At 45.1% G+C, this 18,500-nt stretch overlaps 1 protein-coding gene and 1 pseudogene across 1 annotated transcript; both read left to right on the top strand.

Annotated features, from left to right (window-relative positions):
* Positions 1-121: 121 nt before the first annotated feature.
* Positions 122-1,426, top strand: LOC142435648 (melanoma antigen preferentially expressed in tumors-like). The gene has a single exon (XM_075539859.1). It carries the CDS (start codon positions 122-124, stop codon positions 1,424-1,426), a length of 1,305 nt encoding a protein of 434 aa, XP_075395974.1.
* An 11,127-nt stretch (positions 1,427-12,553) lies between these two features.
* Positions 12,554-13,476, top strand: LOC142435650 (snurportin-1 pseudogene; annotated as a pseudogene).
* Positions 13,477-18,500: the final 5,024 nt, after the last annotated feature.

Raw genomic sequence — 18,500 nt, forward strand, 5'->3', positions numbered from 1 at the left:
CCAGGGCGTGTTGCAGAATGAGGCCTCAGCCATTGCCGCTCTTGAGTGGCTGCCCACACAGTTCTTCCCTCCCTTGTTCATGGCAGCCGTTGCCAAGGGACACAGTGAGGTGGTGAAGGCCATGGTGCACTACTGGCCCTTCACAAAGCTCCCACTTGGGGCTCTGTTGGAGGATTGTGTGTTTCGAGAGCTCATCTTAAAGGCTGCACTCGATGGCCTTGACATCCTGCGTGCCCAGAATGCTCAGCACAGGAGATGCAAACTGAAAGTGTTGGATTTACAGCTGCACACTGGCACCAACTTCTGGAATGAATGGGCTGGAGCCCCATCTACTGACTCTGTGATGTCATCAGAAGAGCCTGAAGACACACCCCGCAGAATTCAGATGGAAAAAGGACCCCATTCCAGATCAGGAGGGAAGCACCAGCCCCTGACCTCCGTGGAGATGCTCACAGACCTGTGGTTTGAGGAAGCTACCTCAGATGTACTGCTCACCTTCCTGATTGAAAGGGTCAAGCAGAAGAAGGCCCTGCCAACGTTGTGCTGCAGGAAGGTGGCGTTTCTTGGACCTCTCCTACAACTTCACATTCTTGGGGAAATCCTGAAGATGGTGCAGCTGGACTGTGTCCACGAGGTGGAAATTCATGGCAAATGGGACCTGCACAGCCTCAACTGGTTTGCTCCTTACTTGGCGCAGATGGGTCAACTGCAGACCCTCTTTCTCTCTGGAGTCATCTTGGGTTGCAAGGACTTCGGCAAAGACTGCAACATGGAGCAACTCCTTGCCCAATTCACCTCTCAGCTCCTCAATCTGCATCAGCTCCAGCACCTCTTCCTGGACTCTGCCTGCCTGCCCAGGGGCTGCCTCATCCGGTTGCTCACACGCTTGCCATCTCCCTTGCTGACCCTCAGCCTGACTGATTGTGTGCTTTTGGACGAGGACTTGACTTACCTGTCTTTATGCCCCTGTACCAGCCGCCTAAGGACCCTGGTATTTTGTGGTGTATTCAGGCCTAGCTCAAGTTATGCATTCCTTCCGGGTCTGCTAGAGATTGTCTCCACCACCCTTATGCACCTGAACTTAGCTGGCTGTGGGATCCAAGACCCTGACCTCAGGGCCTTGCAGAATGCACTGGGCCGCTGCTCCCAGCTGGTCACCTTGATGTTATGTGGAAACCCCGTGTCCTGGGATGTTCTGCAGGAGCTGCTGCAGCACACCCCCCCTTTGTGCAAGTTCTTGGAGCTCCCTGTCCCACTGCATTGCTACGTGGGCCCCCAAGGAAAGCTGGACTTGGAAGCTCTCCTCCCTGTCATGGATAATTTGATGGTGATCCTGATGCCCAACGGGGTCAATTCTGTGGAATTCTGTAACCACAGAGGTACTAACAGATCATTGCATGCCATCCTCATCCAAATGGACAGCTGATTCCATCATCTCCTTCATGCTATCTTGTCAATCCAAAACGTCCAGCTGTGGGTGCCTTACCCCATATGTAAAGCGTTCATGTTCCCTATGCCTAAGTGATTTCTTCTTGAGGTACACGAGGATCACGAATCTTCTCTGTGATAAAGTCGCCTTCAGATGTGAAGATTTCAGGATGCATCAGATATCACCCTCACCCAAGTCCACCCTCACTTGCTTCACACCTGACTTGTAGAAGGCATTGAAAGAAAGATTCCCGCAGACTGGATGCTGACCCCCCTCAATAAAGGATGGCAGGACGGCACCATGTTTTTGGAATTGAAGGTCTGGCCTTGGCCTCCTTCTCGATTTAGTGCAACCTGGATTCCACGACCTAGCAAACTCTCCAAGAAATTCAGGAACCTCCCTTGTCGAGAAGAGACCAGCCCCTTTCCTTCCAACCAACTGAAACCCATTGTTCAAAGACACGTGTAAATTTCTGTACAATGCGTTCAAATAAACATCTCTCCGTAAAGCCATTCATTGTGGCATTGATTTCTCTTTCAGGCTTACTGAACATTAATTATTCATGACATGGTTTGAGGTTGCACACTGAGCAGAAATGGGCATCCACTTTTGGGGGTACTGGTCTCCCTCTTTATCTCCTCCAATATTATCCCGTTCAAAGCTGGGCTTTGGCAAACTTCCCAAGTACCAGGACGCCTGGTTTCAGTAATGCTCCTAGGGGATACTTCAGTTATTTCCTGATGTCATTTGGGGAACCCTATTGCATCGTTGCATAGCACCTTATCCCAGGTGGGGCTTTGAAGAAAGTACTGGGCAGATAAGCACAAGATCTGTAGAATAATCCCACCAGGTGCTCCACAGGGAAGGACGAATTTATCTGCTTCAAACAACATTTATGACCTCAGATATCAGAGATGGATGACTGCCTATGATGGACAGGGTGGCTGTTGCCAGTGTTTGTATCGATATACAAACCAGGAGTTCAGAGCTTGAACATAAGTCTTCCTATGTTGCATGGGCTGAGTGCATACAGGGTGCAGTCGTCAGAGTGCACTTGGTTGCTGTACTCAACATCAACAGGGTATAAGGACGTCGGAGCTCATCACCCCTGTATCTTTCTGCACTCACGGTTCCTGCAGCAGCTGTCTCTCTTGTCTTTTGTCCTTATCTCAACTACTTGTGGTGGGGCTTTCTCTCTGTCTGCTTGCATGGGATAGGATTTTCTGTAGTTTGGTAGTGATGTAATTGTATATATTTTAGAGCCCTAATGGTGTAACAACTTATGTGTTGGGCTGTTATCCAGAAAGATGACAGTTCAAAACCACAATTTTCTCCCACATGGAAATATGGGATTGACTATTTCCAGGAAGGCACTGGGACAGATGAGAGCTCTCAGCACAATGAACCCTGGACAGATAAAACTTCAGGAACAATCATGGGACTAGCGATACCATTAGGGTAGGGGTGAGGTGTGGGCAGAAGTGAAGGAGAGTGGCAGCCGATCACAAGGATGGATGTATAACCCACCCCACCCCTGTGGGAGGTGAACAACTGAAAAATGGGTGAGGGGAGAGAGCAGACAGTGTAAGATGTGAAAATAATAATAATTTTAAATTTATCATGGACCCACGAGGGTTGGAGATAGGGGAAAAGTTGGGAAAAAAGAGGAGCTGATAGCAGGCGCTCAAGTCTGATACAATGTTTTGAAAACGGTGGCGGCGACACATGTACAAAAGTGCTTGATACAATTGATGTATGGATTCTTATAAGAGGCATAAGAGTTCTCCCAATAAAATTTTCTATCTATCTATCTATCTATCTATCCATCTATCTATCTATCTATCTATCTATCTATCTATCTATCTATCTATCTAACACTCTATCTATATGTATGCATTACCATATATATATATATACAATCAAATATACCTAGGCTGTAGATTCCTTGGAGACTCAAAGGGACATTTCTACGATGCCGAATATAGTCTCTCTAAGACAGCAATGTCTTTAGGGTAATGGAAGTGATGCCCAGCAGGGTGATTGATAACGTTCCCTGACATAAAGTGACAATGATTTTTCTAAGGTGAATCAGAGACATATATAAATTTTAGATACATGAGTGGTGAGTGAGTTTGCACTTCATTCTCACCCCAGTGAAAGAACAATCAGCTCTCAGGACAACTTCCTGCTTGATGCTCCACACCCTCAAGAGAAGAGATCTCTGAAGATATAAGTGCAATAGCAAAGTATAAGGAAGGAACTCATGGGTGCCTGGGTCTCAAAAGAACAATGTCAGGGGTCTTAAAGTTTTACGTCCCAACAAGCAAGCATCTAAGTCAGTGCCCATTGACGTTCCTCACCTTCCGTTCAATCCAGTAGTTGTAAATAATATAGCCCTGTGCTAAATGATGGAATCGCATCGCAGTTTCAGTTGTGCACACCTGCTTTGTTGTAGACTAGAGCTGACAGCGGAATCACACAGCCCATTTGCGCTGATCACAGGTGGGTTAAAGCTCCCATGCCTGCCCTCTGATCACCGTGGAGGGATGTGCACAGCCCCGTTATCTCACAGAGAACAGTGTGAAATCAGTGATTGCAACGTTGCTGTTGTTCTGTGTCATTGAGTCACCTCCGATGCACTGGGACCCTATGAGTGACAGAAGGAAAGCCTGCACACTCCGTTTCCATCCTCATGACTGTTTGTAAGTTTGAGGCCAATGATGCAGTCACCCCTTCATTCCATCACGTCAAGGGACTTCTTTAGTCTCTCTGTCCTTCTCCAGGGACTGATCTCTCCCCAAAACAGGTCCAATGTATGTCAATTGGAGCCCCATCATCTAGGCCTGTAAGCAGCAATCGGGTCACATTTCTTTCAAGACACATATGCTTGTCCTTTTGGCACACCTGTGACGATTAGAAATCATCCACTATTTCCTTGTTGTGTTCCCAAACTTTTTGCTCCAACGTAACTGTGCAATGACGAAGTGTTTTGGAATGCCCCTTCTTCTCATCGCTATCCTTCATTGGTCACGATGCACACAGTCTCTGTGTTTGGAGGCAGCCAGAGTCTATTGACGCTTGGCCTTAACTTGCTCTTTTTGAGGATTTCTTCAAACTGGTGCAACAAGACTGTGTGCACGGTGTGGTGGTGTTGTCCAGCTGCAACAGTTCAGCCTGAACTCGTTTGCTTCTTATTTGGACCGGATTGTTCATGTGAGAAGTCTCAGACTCTCTGTAAATATTTTGGACTCAACACATATTCTGAGGGAACAGGAGGCGGAATGTCAGGACGCCAAATGTGGAATCATGACAAAGACTTTGCCCCAATGCCAACAGACAGATACAGTCATCCCCTACACAAGTGGTTCTCAACCTGTGGGGCGCGACCCCTGTGGGGGTCAAACAATCCTTTCACAGGGGTGGCCTCAGACCATCGGAAAACACGTAAATATTTCACAGTACATAATTACATATTGTTTGTGATTAATCACTCTGCTTCATTGTGTTCAATTTGTAACAATGAAAATACATCCCGACTATCAGATATTCACATTATGATGCAGAACAGTAGCGGATTACATTAAGTTAGTAACAATGAAAATAATTTGATGGTTGGTGTCACCACAACACGAGGAACTCTGTTAAAGGGTCATGGCATCAAGAAGGTTGAGAACCACTGACCTGCAGGCAGTCCCCTAAGTTTATCTTTCTACCAAGGGATAGTAGGGAAGAATGAATTTATGTTTGTTGAATCCTTACATAGTTTGCAATTATTCTTTGTATAATGGGAGAAAGATTTTGTGATACTTTAACCTGCATCATAAGCTACGGGAAATAAGTTTTCAGTTGTCAGCAAGAGTGTGCATATTCTTTCTGTGTTCCAGGGAAGGGGTCATGGAGTGATAACAATAAGCCCGGGAGCCTATGATGCATAGCATTGGTTCTCAACCTTCCAAATATCGCGATCATATAAACAGTTCCTTCTACTGGGATGACGCCCAACCATAAAATAATGTTTCTTACTACATCATAATGGTAATTTTGTTAGTGTATGAATCATAATGTAAACATCAGACACATAGAAATTTCATTTCACAAATGGAACATAATTAAAGGATAGCCATTAATCACAAAACAATACGTAATCATGCTATGTGAAATAATTACTTCTAATTACAAATAGATGGCATTTGGTCTTGAAGCATGGTGTAGCATGGGTAACTGTCTTCACACCTGGCACTAGTATGTGGGCGTATGTGCATGTGGACAGACAACCCAGGGGACGAATAGAGGAGCGGTGTCTCTGTTGCTAAGACCTTCAGAAATATGTGTTTTCCAATAGTCTTAGGGAACCCCTGTGAAAGGATCGTTCAACCACTAAAGGGGTCGCGACTCATCGATTGAGAACCGGTCAAGTTCAGCCGGGAGGCAACTAGGGATCCATCTTGATGTGTCCTGCAGGCTGGCAAGGAGGTGGAACAGATGCAATCTCGCTGAGTTTGGTGTATTTTATTTTTTCTGAGACAACGTGGGATCCTGGAACGGATCTACAGGGTACTCCCACCAGGTGCTCCACAGAGAAGTACATGTTCCATGCTCCAGGCACTAATTACGCCCTCAGAAACCATGGAGGGGTGGTGCACATCATGGGATGCTGCACTGTATCAATAGTTTATCTTTTGGGATGCAAACCAGAAGATCACATTTTGAATACCAGTCTTTCTGTTTTGCAGGAGCTGCATGCATTCCAGGATGTGTTCATCCTAGTGCACTCAGTTGCTCTACTCAACATAAACAGGGTATAGAGACACGGGGAGACTTGTAGTTCACTATATCTTTCTGTCCTCATTGCCTTTGCACCTGAGTTTGGTTTGTGTTATTGTTTTGTGAAATAATGTGGCTTCCATGAATAGATCTGTTATAATGGAATCCTGTGTGAAGACATTCCTTAGTAGAAGGATCAGGGTGGGATAGTACTCCTTAGTCCCTCCTCAATTTATGTCACGTGGATGTCGGGGGAGTTTCTTGAGGTGTCGATCCTGATCCTTTCATCTCCCAAGATATTTTAGAGAAGTGAGCAGAGAGAAGCCTGATCTCCCTGCAGAAAGAAAGGAGATGGGAGGTCAGGAGCTACATGGGGCAGCTGTGTCTGGCATATCCAAGCACTCATCCCTTCACAACCCCAAGGAAATAGAAAGGAAGCAAGTTTCTCTGAGGTGTGGCTAAACAGAACTTTCATCTCTCATGGGATTCAAGTACAGAACACCCTGCTGATAGAATACATAGCTGTCTGCAGCCAGGAAAGGGGTGTGGATCAGGGTGTGACTCTGGATTGGCAATCCCTTCCCAGTGATCTACCTAGACCCAGGTAAAGCCAGATGCTAAAATACCGTCAGATTTCACAGTCAGTTCACACTCTCATATGCTATCAGTATACAGGGAACCGGTCCTACACCCAAAAGAAGACAGAGCATTCTCTCAGGTAGATGCCCTGAATTTGGGCTTCACACACCATAATAAGACAATTACTTCTGGTTGGTGTTGCTTCTATCACTGTTAAATGATTAAATATCCTCGTCAAAACCCTTAATCCCTTAAAATCCTATGTGCTGCAGTGAATTAATTGAGATCTCTCAGCAAACCATGGGTTTTTAATGAGAATCTGCTGAGTATCACGACTGTTCTGAGAAAGGAAAGGTAGAGGGAACTACGGACAGGATTCTGTTGTAAGTGATTATTACAAAGGCTAATTGTGATGGACGAAGCCTGTTCTCTCAACACAAAGATGGGTCACTGTCCCCAACCTCACTCTTGGCCATCAAGCCCATTCCAACCCAGCAAAGCCATGGGGCAAAGAACTGCACTTCTAGTCTGGGAATTCTTGTATTTCCCCTCATATGTGATTGGTACTTTTCTCTGTAAAGAGATTATCATTCTGTTTCCTGGAACACATATTGATCTAATAAGAGGGAGAAATAAAATTCACAATCAAGAAGAAATGAAATCAAAATACAACACCACCGCCACAAAAAGCACAACATGATATACTGTGAGAAAAATATCAGTGACAACCACACACAAGTATGAAGTCAGAATTTCCTAACAAGCACCAACACACACATGGAGAGCCACACCCCACGCAAAAATGTTATACATGAAGAACAAAGGTGCGTAACACAATACAGTTACACACTCTCACACAACACGTGCAAACATGAGTCATTATTTCTGGAATATACATATGAATAACCTCACCCAAGGTCAATGGACTAATTCTAAAGTTAACAGAATGAGAGAAGCTGGTGGGTCAGAAAACAAAAGCTATCAAATGCTACCTCATGCTTCCTCTGACCTCATACACCCAGACCTGGAACTACTTAAAACCAGAGGCTGCCCAAAAGCATATGAAGCATAGAGCAACCAGAGTAAAGCCTGGATAGTACTATTGATAAGTGTTTAACTGAATAGCAGAAGAAAGGAGAAGTATTGGGAATGCCCCTTCTCATGGCTATCCATACTTTGTTATCATGCACAGTTTCTGCCTTGGAGGCAGCCAGGGTCTATTGACGCTTGTCCTTAACTTGCTCTTTTTGAGGATATCTTCAAACGCGTGCAACAAGACTGTGTCCACAGTGTGGCAGTGTTTTGCAGCTGGAACTGCTCAGCCTGCACTGATTTGCCTCCTGTTTAGACCAGGTGGTTCATGTGAGAAGTCTCAGACTGTCTGGAAACATCTTGGGCTAAACACATAGGAGGTGGAGAGCCAGGACTCCAAATGTACAATGATGACAAAGAGATACAGTCATTTCCTACAGGGAGTCCCCTACGTTTAGCCTTCTACAAGGGATATTAGTAAAGAATGGATTTATGTTTGTGAAAACCTTACATGTATTGCAATTAGTTCTTGTATAATGGGCCTGTGAAACACAACACGGTCATGTTTCCATTTTGGGTGAAGTGAATGTGTTCTATGTTGTATTATTCACCTATGTATTTACTTGCTCTGCTCAATAGAAACAATACAAAAATTAGAGTGTATTGCTTACCTTCTATAATACATAGGTTCTCAACCTGTGTGTCTTGACCCCTTTGGGGTCTCAAAGGATCCTTTTTTAGAGGTCGTCCAATTCATATCAATAGCAAAATGACAGTTATGAAGTAGCAAGGGAAATAATCTTATGGTTGGGCAGGTCACCTCAACATGAGGAACTCTATTAAAGGGTCGCGCATTAGGACGGTTGAGAACCACTGCCCTCTATCTTTCACACCTCCATACCCATTGAGGGTCCTTGATACGTCTTTATAACTTGCCTATGTGCAAGGGTACAAGATCTGTGTCAACTTGCTGAGGTCACGAATTTCATCAGTGTGGAAAGTATGTAAGCATCTCTGTTTGGAGTGGAAGTTTAGGATTGGAAGAACAAGCACACATCCTACCAAATGCAAATGATGCAACCCAACTAGCTGGAAGGCAGCCAGACTTGAAGCACTTCCTGATGCAGATGGGAGACAAAGTCTGGCCAGGATCTAGCATCCCACAGATGTTGCAAGGATATAAGGAAGGTACCTCAGAACCCACGGGGAGAGAACCTTATCTTCCAGGTGAGGTCCTGAAGTTGAATTCCACCTACCTAAACAGTAAGAAAATGATGTTTCCTTGTTTTATAAACCCTAATTGGTAATGCTTCTTACATAAGAGCCGTTGAGAAGAGAATATACTGTGCTCTTCTCAAGAGGTCCATGCTTTAAACATGCCCAATGTGATCCAATCATCCCTGCAGTGCTCCAGATAAATGCAATTGATGTGGCATGCTTGGTAAAGCATTGGGCTGATTGCCACCAGGGTACTCATTCCAACCTACCCGGCAATCTGTGGGGCTTGATGAGGTCATCTACCCCTGGAGAGATCAACAGTCTGTAGGCAGCCAAGGAGGCACTTTTACTCTTTCCCATAAGTTGGCTCTATGTTGGAAGAGACACAGTACAAGTGTGTTTGTGCTATGGGAAATGAGTTACACAAATGAATATCAATAAGGGTATTATTTTGCATATGTGACAATCTGTGGACTAGAGCCATTTCTGTAACCAATTGCTTAATCCACTCTCATCTGCTGACACATCTCCTCAAAATGTTCTATGTACTATCAATCACAGGGGGTGAGGTTTGATGGCTGACAGTTTATCTCAACAGGGCTGGGTCTGGACGCAAAGGGTGTGTTCTGTTAGGATGGCATCAGCCTGGAGGATAAAACGACCAAAAATACCATCACTTCCCTGCTGAGACCTACTGTGAACAGCCAATGATGGGGAAGCTAGCTATCTTGTGGGTGTGGTTTTATGAGTTAAAATGACTCTGAAAGCTCTCTCCTTTGTTCTGGGCCTGGACCCTTCCTCTGTCCTGAATGTTTGGAGACTTGAGACCTAATCCTGACATTATCTCTGTATCTATGGAAATTGTTGGTCTCAACACCCTTGGGAAAAGTTTGTCCTTTGACCTGCCATCTTGGATTCATCACCCACTGGAAATACTTGATCAAAGATAAGAGTCAAGATTAAAATCTGAGCCTTGTTAACCTTTCCAATGGTGATTTGAAATAGGGAGTCACAGGAAAATTCTCTAAATAGTTCTGAGGTGCTAAGTGGGGAAGGTCCTAGAGGTTGAGGTGTGGCATTCCAAACTTGTCTTTCTTTGAGGCCTATGTGATTTGAGTGCATTCAATATTGCATTATGAACATATAAATATATTTGCTCTACCCAGTCTAATCAGGGTAAACAGATCAGGGGGTTGTGCTTACCCTCTATCTCCTTCACAACTCAGTACCTATTCAGGGACTTGATACATCTTAATAGCTTGCTTTTGTGCAATGGTTCATTAAATGTATCATCTTTTTACAATACATTTTATCAGCTGCTCATACAACTCTTATCACAATCCATACATATATATACACATAAATTGTATAAAGCACATCCGCACATTCCCTGCCCCAATCATTCTCAAAGCATTTGCTCTCCACTTAAGCCCTTTGCATCAGGTCCTCTTTTTAAATGTATCATCTTGCTGAGATCATGATTCTCTGTAGTGTGGCAGGTAAAGAAGGGTGTCAGTTTGGGGGATGGGCTCCAGTGTGGAGTTATTCATCTATTAATCAACTGTTGGAGTCTTCAGAACCACCGCTGTTTCCAGTTCAGAGTGATGAGAGCCTGCTCCCATAAAGACATATAATAGTGGTCCCCAAGTAGGTGATCCCGTCCACTGAGGTGAAATGGAATGGCCAATTCAGTGATACCTGTATTTTAAATAGGGGAGAAAGATGGGGCTTTCTTCTCCCATTCAGAATTACAGTCGTGGAATCCCACAGGGGTGGTTTACTCTGTCCTGTGTGGTTCCCATTCATCTGCATTGACTGTGGCAAGAAGCTCCTTTTACTCTTTGTTTGAGAGAATGCACTTTAGTGCAAACCTTGTGCTTGCTTAATAATTATAGACAGATTCTAAGTGAGTGTTTGCTTTTAATGATGGACTTAAATATCCACTCAAGACTTCAATCCTGGAATTTCTTTTAGATTCTCAATGTCGGGTGACAACTGAATAACAACTCTTCTAAATTATCAAGGCGTTTTAGTGGCCATCATTTTTGTGGACCCACAGCACTGCTGCTGAGACTCTCGTGTCTGAAGAGTAAGTTGAACCCTTACTATTCAACCCTCTCACACCCCCACCACAAACCCTTAAAACAGAAAATTCAAGGAGGGTAGACAAACATGTCCTAGACATGTAAACCAGAGATAGCTTAGTCTTCTGTGGTCAATTCTCACCTGGTGGATGAATAAGACCCTCTTGATTACAAAGCTATTAACTGAAAGCTGTGCAGAAAATGCCTGTCTGACTATGTTTCTTTGGATAAAGTCAGGCCAAGCTTTCCTGGGGTGTGAGCCTATTCCCACTTCTCTTTTCTGTGCCACATCTACCGAATGACATTCTCGATGTTCTCACCACTATAACTTGAAGGATTCCCCCTTGGGCATCATGTTTCATGTTAATATTTTAATTTTTCTCCTGAAGTTGCTCTTTGAAATATTCTCTTCCGTTTCTTTCATCATTTCTTCCATTTGCTTTAGTTACATTTCTACCAATGGCAGGATTCAGAGTCTCTTAGATGTCCACTTTTGTCATTCTACCTTTTGTGTCTTGTGGAGGACTTTGCTTTCTTCATACATGATGTTATTGATGTCATCACACAGCTGGTCCAGTTTCCTGCTGGTAGTGTTCACTCAATCCTATCTGTTCTTGAGATGGCCTTGCCATTCATGTGGGATGGATCTCAGGTTATATTTGTGCTCTCACGTAGTTGATTCATTTCTTCATCTTCATGGCCCCAGCTTCATTTTTGACTGCACATAATGACCTCCTCCAAAATCTCTTAAGTTAGGGCTTATGTCTCAGCACTATGTTTTTGGATGTTACACATAACTTTCCAATGTCAAAAACAAAACAAAAACCCCAAATCAAAAACCACTTCTGGAAATGCCTTGAGATCATGTAACAATGAAGTTGTTCATCTTGACCTCTGGTAGGGTGCATTGGAAATTGCATTACTTGCATGCTTCTAAAGATGGTCCAGGGAGAAGCAGTGTTTTAGGGCTCCCTGGGCATGTCCTTGATGGACAGGACTGTAGGTTGCATAATCAGGAGTCCTACCCTAGCATCTTGCTCAATTGCTTCATTTGAAAGTGCCAAAGTCTTTAGAACATAAACTATGTGTCCCAATCTTGGTCCTCCTATGGCTTCCATAATCCCCCTCTTATTGTGATTAGTGGTCTTACAATTACTCATGAATTTGTACAGCTCCCTGTATTCCAGGACTTAGTGAAGTAAAATCCCGTGTTTGATTAGTCTGATGGTATGAAGACTTCATGGGAATGGCGACCCTAATGTGTCTGCATCTTTGTGTCCTTCATAAACGAAGGCACTTTGTCCTTAACTTATCTTGGTGTTAGGGTCTCTTTTGTAGTGAAACACTTGTCCAACTTCTGTAGTGGACTTGATTTCCGTGGATTGCACAGGCAGAAGTCAGTCGTGCATAGCTGCCATTTATTTTGTTCAAAAAGTTTGATGGAATGATGGAAGAGCTGAGTCCAGCCCTGGCTAGCAGATTCTCTGTGTCCCGAGATTTGAACGGATGTGCAGCCTCACACCCGCTCCTGTCCCAGTACAAGCCCAAGTGCAGTTCCTTGGAGCAGGATGAGCTGCACCGTCGTTATTTGAACTGCAGAAATACAAGCGACTCGCCTCTGTGAACCAGGCCAGAAGGCTGGCTGAAGATGACTGGACTGGAGTGCAGAGTGAGGAGGAGGAACACAGGAAAGATGACGAAGACATGGATGTTGACATTGACGAGAAACTCCCCTAGCACTTTGCCAATCAGTTGATGCTCTCTGAGTGGCTGATTGATGTCCCCACGGACTTGGGGCAGGAGTGGATTGTGGTCTTGTGCCCCATTGGAAAAAGAGCGCTCATCGTGGCCTCCAGGGGTTGCACCAGCACCTACACCAAGAGCGTTTACTGTGTGGACAGGTTTCCTTCCCTCCTGCACGGAGGCAGCAGGCAGAGCTCATGGACACCATTGTGCACTGCATTCACAGCGAGGTGCAGCAGACTTACTACGTTCTGGAACTGTTGTGTTAGCGGGGACATCGCGTTTATGACTGCCCCACTGATTTCTGGTTCTACTGGATGCATGCGCAGTTAGCCGAGGAAGGCGACCTGGGAGAGCAAACAAAGCTCAATCCTTTTTAGTTTGTGGGGCCCAGAACTTCCAGTGCACCCCAAGAGGCTGTGTGAGGTGCTGGCCACACGCTTCCCTTTTGAGGTGGACGGGCTCCTCTTCTACCACAAGAAGATCCACTACATCCCGGGCAGCATCCCCCTGGTGGGCTGGCTATGGCCTTACATGGTGCCGCTGGTCTGCAGACCACCCAGCAAGAGTACGCAAGGCACCAGCTTCTGCAAATCAGCCAGGAAAATTAATACTGTTATTCTTTAGAGTTAGTGAATGTTGCAGGGTATAGCTTTGATAACAACATCCTGGTCAATAAAATAAAAATAGTACCATCATGGCTAAAACATTAAAGGGAACAATGATATTAATTAAAATGTTTTAATTTTGATTACATAGGAGCATATTTTAAAATAAATGACTACTGGGACTCTCTGACATGAAAGGGGGGAAGGAGTCAGGTTATTCATCAGTCAACAAGATTGCCTTAATGTGACCAATGTTTGTCTAAAGTATACTTGCAAAATTTACCTTGTGATTTCACGAATCCTTCTATCACCAAGACCATATTTTCCAACTGTTTTCCCTACCTCATTGTTTCCTAATTTCTCACTCCAATTACCAATAATTATCTATGTGGCTTGACTACATGATGGGTCAATTTCATACTGAAGTGATTGGAAAACTACTTCAGCGTCTTCATTAGTGATTCGTGAGAAAATTTTACTCATCATTGTATTGACAAGACTTTCTTGTACTCCCATAGATACCCCATCACCCAGAGTGTTGTAGTTCAATACAGATCTCCAAGTTCAGTTTGATGAACGCACCATTATGCTTCTTGAGTTTGCCTTTCCTGTAGAGTTAGTTAGCCTTGGGATGGTTTGATTCAATATGCAATGACCATATTTCCTACTGATCTTTGATTTATCCACCTCACCAGCTGCTGAGGTCCATCATCGGCCTGCCCATATTGGGTTCGAAAACCTTAGGGCCAACGTACGCAGAGGAAGTAGCAGACTGAAATGTAAGCCTCACATGGGTCTTGCGAGTCTCTCCCACTGTGAGTTGATAAGAGGAGTAACAAAGCCAGAAAGCTCCCTTCTGAGGAGCTCTGGGTGCCATGATCCAGTTTTGGAGGGCAAGGACAACCAGTGTAGCTCTCCCAGAAGTTTGAGCAGACATCTCGTACCATTCACAAGTCAGGATTGCTCTTGGAGCAGATTGATCAGCAGAAGCAGCAGGAACCCACCCAGGCTCCTGGACCTGGGCATCCAGAGTGTGTGGCAGGATGAGGCCTCAGCCATGGCCGTCCTGGAGTCGCTACTCACGAACTCTTCCCACCACTGTCATGCAGCTGTGGTCGGTGGACACAGACACGCAGCGAAGGCCACGGTAGTGTCTTGGCTTTTTATCCTGCTCTCGCTAGGGGCTCTCATGAAGTCTTGGCATTCTCAACAGGATATTTTGATATCCTGCTTCCCAGATGATTCCACGCAGGGGATGTGAACTCTGAGTTGTGGATATATGCCTGAACACTGACACCAAGTTTTGGAGAGTGTGGTCTGAAACCCAATCCATTGCGTCCAGTAACAACCTAGCCCAGGACTGTGACTCTCAAAGGGAAGGATCCCGTAGCAGGAGAGAAGCCTCAGTGTTTGGCCTCTATGTATTTGCTCAAAAGCATTTGCCTTCTTGAATCAGTACCAGATGAATTGCTCACTATTATCATTACAAGAGTCAACTGTGGAAAGACCCTGCCTACCCTCTTCTGTCAGTAGTTAGCGTTTGAAGGAGATCTGTCACAGCTTCCGATTATTGAGGAGATCTTAAATGGGGTACAGATGGATTCTGTGCAGGAGGTGGGAATCCACTGCAGATGGGACCTGCAGAGGCGCAACTGGTTTACTGCTTACCTGTCCCAGATGGGTCACCAGAGCACACTCCATGTTTCCCAAGTAAGTCCCACATAAGTCCAGATACCCTGGTGTCATGTACCATGGACAAAGTGGAGAAGTGTCTTGCCAAACTGGCCTCTCATGTCCTCAGTCTGCATTACTCCAGCACCTCGTTCTGGAAGCAGTCTTCTTCCTCAATGACCACGTCTATCAGCTGCTCAGTTGTTGGCCTACACATTCGCAGTTTCTCTCTTTAAAAGCACTGCATTGCGTTGGACTCTGGCCTGACAGCCTGTGCTTTTGTCCCCGAACCAGCCAACTAAGGTCCCCGCATATGAGTGGTATGTTCAGGGATTCCTTAAGACATGAATTCCTCCCAAGTCTGCTAGAGTGGGTCTCAGCCACCGTGAACCACCTGAATTTAGCTGACTGTGAAATCGATGACTCTGAGCTCACTGCCTTGCAGCCTGCTCTGTGCCAGTACTCCGCGCTCACCACCTTAGAGTTGGGTGGAAACCCAGTCTCCATGGCTGTCCTGCAGGACCTGCTTCAGCACACAAGCTCTGTGTAAGTTCTCCCTTCTAGGGCTCCTTGTGTCTCAGGATTGCTATGAGGACATGGAAAGTTCTCTGTCTTAGGATACTCTTTTAGATGCAATGGAGGATCTCAAGACGACCCTGCAGACTACAGATTCCTCACTTTAAGATTTTCTCCCAGTAAGGGAAGTTGCGATGAAATCATCATGCATGTGGAAAGCTAATGTGGTTGCCTTCCTTACTAATCCTCACTTATGCTTCTGGTTTACTGTACCACTTGGAAAACCCTCATGTTCACTATGCAAATGATATTATTTGGAGTTAGGTTCAAGAGGATTAGGCTATCTTTGCTCTAACAATGTGGTGATTGGAGTTGAAGATTACAAGAAGCATCTGACATTTACGCCCTTAGCCCAGTCATTCCTTGCTGGCTTCACATCTCTCATCTACAAGACATGAAAAGAGAGGCCAACAGACAGGAGCAGAGCATGTCCTTGGAACCCAGGGTCCCTGCAGGGGAAACTTATAGATTCAGAAGAACCTGGATGCCAACACTCGTGGAATCCCCATGGAATGCACACAGATCCTGAAAAGTTACCAGTTCATCCCAGTACAAGACAATCAACATCCAATCTTTCATATCCATGTCTAAGCTTCTGACACTAACATATTTTGCCTAAGATAAAATAAATGTCTCTTTGTAAAGCTATCCTCTTGTGGTATTTACTTCTCCTGGAGCTACACTATTAAAAATGTGCATTCAATTTTGGGCTCTGTTCCCTCGACCTAACAGAAATGGGCACGGAAGGATGTCAGTTTTGGAGTTGTGCCTAGGTAGTCGGCTGTGCTTGTCTATTAATCAATAGTTGGAGGCTTCCAAAACCACTAGCTTCTACAATGGAGAATGATGAGAGTCTGCCACCTCAAACACACGCAGCATTGTTTACCAACAAAGCTCATACAGCCCTTGAGAGAAAGGGGAAAGAATCCCATGGGGCAAAAGCACACAAGAACGCTTTATATATGGGAGAAAGATGGGGCTTTCTACTCCCACACAGAGTTACAGTCATGGAAACTCTTAGGTTGATGCTTGTATCCTGAGAGCACTTGAGATTTAAGACAGTGTGTGGGATCCTTCTGCAGAGGTCAGTCCTTCAAACATTGGTCAGCACACCACCAGGTCACTGGTTCAAATTTGTCAGCCAGTCCTTGTGCTTTAATGAAGCCATCGACTCCTGGAAAGATTGACAGTCAGTAGGAAGCCAAGGAGGAATTTGTACTCCTTTTCATACTTTTTCATAAGTCGGATGAGCTACAGTGGAAGAAAGTTTGTGCTTCAGGAAGTGCCCTACAAAGAGGAGCATCCATAATGACAAAACTGTATTGCATGTATGAGAAACGGGAAAATAAAACCATTTCTTTAAACGCCCACTTAATCCTTTTTCACCCGCCAACACAACCCTCACCATCTTCTGTGGCCTCTCCCTCCCAGTGCATAAGGGGTGATGGCCGAGGGCTTGTGTGAACAGGGCTGGGTCTGGATTCTCAGGAGTTGGTCCGTTCTGATGGCATCAGCCCGGCTGATGAGATCTCATGAAATGCCATCACTTCCATGATGAGACCTACTGTGAACAGCCAATGAGGGGGAAGCAATAGCTTCCTGGTGGGTGTGGTCTTATCCTTTAAAAGGACTCTCTGAATGCTCTGGAGCTTTGTTCTGCACCTGGACCCTTCACTTGACCTGAAGGTTTCTGGACTTGAGACGGAACCTTGCCAACATTTTCCTGGCTTCTCTGGAAGTTTTCAGGCTCAACATTCTTGACGAAGAAGTCTGCCGTTCGACCTGCCTTCTTGGATTCTTCATGCACCGGATCTACTTCAACAAGGACCGTGGCCAAGACTGAAATTGGAGCCTTGTCAGCGTCTGCAACTGTGAGTTGAACGAGAGTTACATGAAAACTACCTGAATGGTTGCGAGGAGCTGATGGGGAGGGACGCAGATCTTGGAGGGCTGGTGTAAGGAGATGGGAGAACACAGAGGCCTCTCCGTGGGAGACCAGATCCATGGATGGACAGAGGGAAAGGGTCTTGTCCTAGAATCCCTGTTTCATACGCTACTTCTTGTCATGGTTGAATGTCTCCTTCTTTTAGGAAACCCACTCTGTGTGTTCCTTCATCTTGTTTTGGTGGCCCCTGCATTTTTCATCGAATATTTGTGTGGTAGTTTGTTTCACAGTGGTGGCTTGGGAGGACAGGACAGAACAGTGCTTCCTTCGTAGGTTATAGGATTTCTGTGCATCTGGAATGACACAAATGCTCCTAACAAAAACAGCATCTTTCAAAATTGGGAACCATAGAATTTTAATTGTGAAATTCGCACTTTCGATTCGTTCTGTTCTGTCTTGTTTTGTTTTGCTTCTAGCACTTGTGGTCTTCTTCAGTTCCTTGCGCTTAAAAAATTCTAAGGAAGGTTCTTCAGCTCTGTCTGCATTGGGTTTGACCTTACATGTCGAGCACTTTCTGACAGCCTCTCAGACTGAAGCACACTGCCATGGAGTCACTGCTGACTTTCAGCAACCCCTTAGAAATGCTGGTGCGATAACTCTTCATGGGACAAGAAAGCCCAGTGTTTTTCCTGCGAAGCTGCTGGTGGTTTCAAACTGCTGACCATGCAGGTCACAGCAGCCCAATGCATAACCACTGCCTGCGAAGGCTCCCGAGTCTGTCCTAATGCAGGGAATAGTCCCACTGCCTTCTTGAGAACCAACAGTCATTTTCTGACCACCAAATACTCATGTTGAACTTGAAAGGACACGGGGAAGATCAGTAGCTCGGAATCTCATGGTGTCCTGGAAGC

This window comes from Tenrec ecaudatus, chromosome Y (assembly GCF_050624435.1).
Source record: "Tenrec ecaudatus isolate mTenEca1 chromosome Y, mTenEca1.hap1, whole genome shotgun sequence".
Classification (NCBI taxonomy): domain Eukaryota; kingdom Metazoa; phylum Chordata; class Mammalia; order Afrosoricida; family Tenrecidae; genus Tenrec; species Tenrec ecaudatus.

Excerpts from the sequence above, each read along its gene's own strand:
- LOC142435648 (XM_075539859.1), top strand. The coding sequence starts at position 122 with ATGGTGCACTACTGGCCCTTCACAAAGCTCCCACTTGGGGCTCTGTTG.